At 41.2% G+C, this 6519-nt stretch overlaps 1 protein-coding gene across 1 annotated transcript; it reads right to left on the bottom strand.

Annotated features, from left to right (window-relative positions):
• Positions 1-301: 301 nt before the first annotated feature.
• On the bottom strand, positions 302-958 carry LOC147305857 (general transcription factor II-I repeat domain-containing protein 2-like). Its single transcript, XM_086278940.1, has one exon. The coding sequence runs from the start codon at positions 956-958 to the stop codon at positions 302-304; it is 657 nt and encodes a 218-aa protein (XP_086135066.1).
• Between the last annotated feature and the right edge of the window lie 5561 nt (positions 959-6519).

Here is a 6519-nt window from a genome sequence, read left to right as displayed (position 1 = left end):
CTCCGTTACAAAGGTAGCGACTGGCTCGAGCAAAGAAAAGTCTTGAAAGCGTTTGTCAAACTCTGACAGACAATTGTCAATCTGCTCTGTGTAGCGTGCACTGTCAAGTTGCAAACAGGCCATCCCTTGCATCTCCAGCTCTGACGCCAGGTTTTGAAAGTTTATCAAATCATGGCGCTGCAGCTTTAAAGAGAGATGTTGCATCTTTCGTTTGAAAGCATTAACTGAGCTGATCATGTTGATCACTGTTTTGTCTTTTCCTTGCAGCTGTAGATTAAGGCCATTCAACATGTTTGTCAGTCTAAAATGCCAAGTCTAACAGCCACTGACCGTCATTAAGTTGCATGTATTCTGCTTGTCCAGCTACACGGAAAAACTCCTTAATCTCCGGACAGAGCTCTCGAAATCTTTGCAGGAATTTCCCTCGACTAAGCCACCTCACGTCAGTGTGTAGCAACAACTCAGAGTGGTCGCAGTCAGCCTTCTCCAGATGTGCACGAGATCTGGCGCGAATAGAACAGGCGATCTTCGTTGCAGCATTCATGATCTCCTTCATGTTGAGCATTTTAGCGCATAACGCTTGTTGGTGGATTATGCAATGGTAATTTAGGAAGTCCGGGAAAGCATCGTCCTGCCTGCACTTGGCAATAAATCCATTCAAGCGGCCAACCATTGCGGGTGCTCCATCTGTGGTAATAGACACCAATTTGTACACTGGGAGCTGGGTTTTCTCGATAAAGTTTTTGAACGACTGAAATATGTCCTCTCCTCGCGTCTGTTCCTTCATGGGCAGGACTGTTAATAGCTTTTCTTTTGCAGTGATATCAGTAAACACCATACGAATGAAAATGCACACCTGGGCTGTGTCACTCACGTCCGTAGATTCGTCCAACTGCAGTGAGAAACACTGGCAATCTCCGATGTCCTTCCAAAGTTGCTGGGTTAAATCCTCCGCCATGGCTTCACAGCGCCGTGTAACTGTACTTCTTGACAGCTGGAGAGCTTTGATCGAAGATGTTATTTCTGCCTTATTTTTAAAGTCTCGGAACAATGAGTCAGCTGCTTCAACGAAAGCCTCTTTTACCATCTCTCCATCTTGAAAAGACTTCTTGTTTTTAATGATGATGTGACTCACCCGGAACGATGCTTCGGTGGCGGCTTTCGCTTTTGAAGTTTGTTGTGTGAAAAATGACTGCTGTCCGGACAACTGGGATTTTAGTTTATTCACCTTTTTCTTTCTTAGCTCGCTTTTCGGCGGAATGTAGTGTCGTATTTTCCGTGAACAGTTCGAAAATGCCGCTCCACATTTCCCTTCTTTGGCATTGCGATGGTAGCCTGGCAGATGAGGCAAACGCACTTCGAAAATGACATCGTGAAAAAAAAGTCCTCCTCCCATTCCGTATGAAAGTGATACGTTTTTGTCTTCTTACTTGGTCCAGCTCCCTCACTCATTTTTAACCCTTTCTTAGGTTTAAGAGAAAAAAACCGAGAGCTAAAAATTGGAGTTAACTCGCTGACTAGCTTGTCAGTTTTACTACACTTCGCGCCGCTGTTTGCGCATGCGCAGCGACCTAAGCGTCAGAAAAAATCTGATGTCATCTGACTGGCTTCCCTGTATCAATCAAGTGACGAGATGGATGATAGGCTGGCATCTATTTTTTTAATGCCATGCGATCTACCAATGCTACCTTTGCGATCGAATGGTCGATCGCGATCGACGTATTGAGCACCCCTGGTATAGTGCCTCCGGTCCTGGGGGTTTGTTCGCTGCCCTCACCTGTCCGTGGCAACTCGCCCAACCTTAATTGGAGTATCAAGACGCCTGCCTAGCCGCTGTTGTGAGGGCTCCTCCTCGGTGGAGCCTGCTGTCCTGTCCTGTCTTGTCTTGTCGTGAGACTGTTTTTTTTTTAAGTAGGCCTACCTTTTTCTGGTTCGCCTGGTTTTATTGTATTTTATTCTGGACTGTTGCTTGTAACCACACTTCTGAGCGATCCTCTGCCCGAGTGTCATGCTGGGAACTTTAAATCGCCTCAGTTGCCGGTCTCAGCCTGTGGGGACCCAGACCGGCTTGCAATTGAGGCTTGGACAATTACCACCAGCACGAGTTTTAGTTGACTCGTAGCCTTCCAGTGTTGTGTGTGTGTGTGTGCGCACGTGTGTGATTTCTTTTATTAAAGTTGGTTTTAGTTTTTTTATGATCTGTAGCGAGCCTGATGCTCAGTGTCCTTTTATTCTTTTAACGTATTTCTGTTTTATTTCAGTGAATGGAGGACGTGCCAGGGACCTCAGGTGGTGGGTCGTTTTTACACTTTCTTTTGTACAGCACCGGGTGATTTTCTTTTCGTGTGATTTTCTTTTGGGTCCACAGCTGCTGGTAAGTCCAAGTTCCATGATTGTTTTATTTTAACTTTAGGACACTGTCAACAATGACACTATATCTTGGTTTTTAATATTTTATTTATTTTTACTATAAATAAAACTGTTTTAATATTGGAGCCAACCTGCCTCGGTGTGCTTCCTTGAATCTGTGCGGCCTCTTTTTATTCCTTTTATCTATTTTTCTTAAATATATATTTCCTGGGGGTGAAATTCCCCTAAGTCGCGTTGTCATTTTATTATTTCTTTTATAACCCCGCCGACCACTTGGTCACACACATATTAAACAAATATGTAAGACTGCGTTCTTCCATTCGTGCAACATCTCTAAAATTAGAAATATCCTGTCTCAGAGTGACGCTGAAAAACTAGTTCATGCATTTATTACTTCCAGGCTGGACTACTGTAATTCATTATTATCAGGAAGTCCTAAAAACTCACTGAAAAGCTTTCAGTTAATCCAAAATGCAGCAGCAAGAGTCCTGACAGGGACTGGAAAGAGAGAGCAGATTTCTCCTGTATTGGCTTCCCTTCACTGGCTCCCTGTTAAATCCAGAATTCAAAATCCTGCTCCTCACATACAAGGTCTTAAATAATCAGGCCCCATCTTATCTTAATGATCTTGTAGTACCATATCACCCTATTAGAGCACTTCGCTCTCGCTCTGCAGGCCTACTTGTTGTTCCTAGAGTATTTAAAAGTAGAATGGGAGGGAGAGCCTTCAGTTTTCAGGTCCCTCTTCTGTGGAACCAGCTTCCAGTTTGGATTCGGGAGACAGACACTATCTCTACTTTTAAGATTAGGCTTCAAACTTTCCTTTTTGCTAAAGCATATAGTTAGGGCTGGACCAGGTGACCCTGAATCCTCCCTTAGTTATGCTGCAATAGGCTGCCGGGGGATTCCCATGATGCATTGAGTTTTTCCTTTCTAGTCACCTTTTTCACTCAGTATGTGTTAACAGACCTCTTTGCACTGAATCATGCTTGTTATTAATCTCAGTCTCTCTTCCACAGCATGTCTTTTATCCTGTCTTCCTTCTCTCACCCCAACCGGTCGCAGCAGATGGCCCCGCCCTTCCCTGAGCCTGGTTCTGATGGAGGTTTCTTCCTGTTAAAAGGGAGTTTTTCCTTCCCACTGTCACCAAAGTGCTTGCTCATAGGGGGTCATATGATTGTTGGGTTTTTCTCTGTATGTATTATTGTACGACCTACTCTACAATATAAAGCACCTTGAGGCGACTGCTGTTGTAATTTAGCGCTGTAAAAAATAACTAAATTAAATTATTCTGGAGGCATACCTTAAAATTATGTTTTTCTATAATCTGATGAAAAATTGTTCAAACAACTAGAATAGAGCTAAATGACATACAGAAGAACAAATGACCAAACTGCTGCAACTGTTAATCATTTACTTATTGCAAATGACTGACTGGTTCATAACAGGATGGCTGCTAGAGGGTGAGGTCATCAGGCAGTCTAGCAATGCTTTGATCCAGCTTTGGTTCAGTGTATCTCCTTTATTGTGCAGTGTCCTGTTTTCTATTTTTGAAGAAGTTGTAATTGTGTATTAATTGTTAATTAATTGTGGTAAAATGTTAACTGAGTCTTTTAAAATATTGTATTTGTTGCATGCTATTGCTCAGAAATGACATATATAAAAATATTATATTCATAGCGTCGTATCTATACGTTAAACCATCCAGTTCAGGTTTGCTCGTTATGGTTATTCGTGTCAGCTGTGTTCCTCGTGTCTTCTCACGTCCCTGTTATCCTGTTATGCGTATTTAGGTCAGTGTCTCCCTCAGTTCGGTGTCACGGACAGATTGGAGTTGAGGGAGAAACACCAGGTGGAAACTGAGGTAGGAGGGAGACTGGAGACATCGTCATCATCTCAGGTTATGACCAAATAGATTTTGGTGAATGTACCCTGGTTGCTAGTGTGGGAAGATCAGGAAGAGGGAGGAGCAGGAGAAAGGAGCCAAGTTTGTTTGGGACACAGACAAGTAAAGTTTGGAGTTTGGAGGGGAACAGTTTGGATGAAGACTCCAGGGTTGTTCAGAGGAAGACGGTGAGGGAAGAATTTAAAATAATCCTGAAGTTCAGGAAGGAAGATGAGAATGTGCAATCGAGCCCAATAGCCTTAACTAGATAATTGAAAAAGAAATTTGGAGAAATTCAGCTGGCAAAAATTCTTAGGGATGGCAACTTATTGATAGTGGTTAAGACAGAAGTTTGGAAAAATAAGGTGTTGAATGACAAAAGCATTTGTAAGAAGACCGCAGGAGACGAGGATCTTAAGGAGAAAACAAAGTAACCTGGGATGTGATTACAGGTTTTCCTGTAGAAGAGGATCTAGAAAAGCTCAAGCGGTGTATTCATGGTAGTGAGGTCAGCAAATTAAAAAGACTGTGAAAAACAATTAATAGGGAGAGGGTTAGTAGCTTAAAAGTATTATTGAAATTTCAGGAGGCTGTCCTGCCGGATAGAGTTAAAATAGGATGCATGAGCTTTCCTGTTAGAGCATACGTGCCGTATTTTCGGGTATAAATGCCAAAGATACGGACACATTGCTGCAGTTTGCAAAGGGAAGCAGGCTTTGGATGGATGGATGGCAGGCTTTTGAGTGTCCTTGCAAAGAAAGGTGGCTATATTGGTCACTGATTTGTTTTTGTTTTGTTTTTGAATGTCAGAAAGGTATATTTGTGAATGTGGAGATGTTATATTGGTTTCACTGGTAAAAATAAATAATTGAAATGGGTATATATTTGTTTTTTGTTAAATTGCCTAATAATTATGCACAGTAATAGTCACCTGCACACACAGATATCCCCCTAAAATAGCTAAAACTAAAAACAAACTAAAAACTACTTCCCAAAACATTCAGCTTTGATATTAATGAGTTTTTTGGGTTCATTGAGAACATGGTTGTTGTTCAATAATAAAATTATTCCTCAAAAATACAACTTGCCTAATAATTCTGCACTCCCTGTAGTTACTGTTTGTTTACTTACACTGTTGTAACTGGAGCCTCGTCATCTCGTCTCTCTATATACTGGACTGTAGCGGAGACAGTGGCGTGTGTAGAAAATTTTTGTTGGGGGGGCCAGGTAGGGGCACAGATTTGGAGAAGGGTGGCAGATGTAATTAGCAGATAATGTTTAAAAAAAATTCTACCAACCGTTAGCCATAATTCAATAACCCTATAAACCTAATAACTGAATGCGCTTTTAACTCTTATTAGAATGAGATTTTAACCACTACGGTGCAAAGTTTTTAGATACTGCGTTGATAAAGTACAAGAGATACAATCAGTGCTTTGTCAGTGTTTACTCAGCATTCAAGGACAGCAATATTTGCATAGTATTTTTACTGACATGTAGTGCACATATCTTTTGGGCAAAAACATTTTTGAATATTAAAATACGAACATTTGTAACAAACAATTGACAAATTAGCCAATGCAAAACTTTATCTGCCTGTTAAAAAAAGAAGATAATCTTCTCACAAATTGGTGTTTGATTTTGAAACAGGGAAAAAGTGGGGAAACAACTGAAAAGACTAACATTTGAATAAAACCTGAAAGCAAGTAAATACTTTCTATGCTGCCTTATGGTAAACTTTGGTAATATTGATCAAGAACAACACTGGCTGATGATGAAATACAGTCAGCTGGCATGGTGACACTACCAGTATTAATCTGCAGGGCTGGACCGGGACAGAAAATCGGGCATTTTGACTAGAGACCGGCCCACCAGGTATTAAAGCCATAAAGACTTTGAATGAAAATAAATGCTGTTGTGACAGTGATGTACACTGTCTTGTTGGTGTATATATATGTATGTATTTACGTCAGATAAAAACTTTGGTTGTAAGATTTAGATAATTATTTAATAAAAGCTAGATATTTTAAATGAGAATAAGAAAGAAAAGTATTTCTTTGTGCCCCACCTTTCCCTGTTAATGCCCTACCTGGCTCCCTGGCAACACTTTCCTAGATCCACCCCTGCACAGTTACCAGCTGTCAGCTACGTAGAAAAAGGATCCTGGCGCTATTTATCTTTCAGAAACAGTTCATAACTTCCCTTCAACTCATTCATGTCACCTAAGAGGTAAACCTGTTTCTCCATCACCTGTTCAGCTCTGA

This window comes from Aulonocara sp. 'chitande type north' Nkhata Bay, linkage group LG20, assembly GCF_057382095.1.
Source record: "Aulonocara sp. 'chitande type north' Nkhata Bay isolate Kocher_YH1m ecotype deep benthic linkage group LG20, A_spYH_male_GT1.1, whole genome shotgun sequence".
Lineage (NCBI taxonomy): Eukaryota > Metazoa > Chordata > Actinopteri > Cichliformes > Cichlidae > Aulonocara > Aulonocara sp. 'chitande type north' Nkhata Bay.
This window is presented reverse-complemented; position numbering and strand designations above follow the sequence as displayed.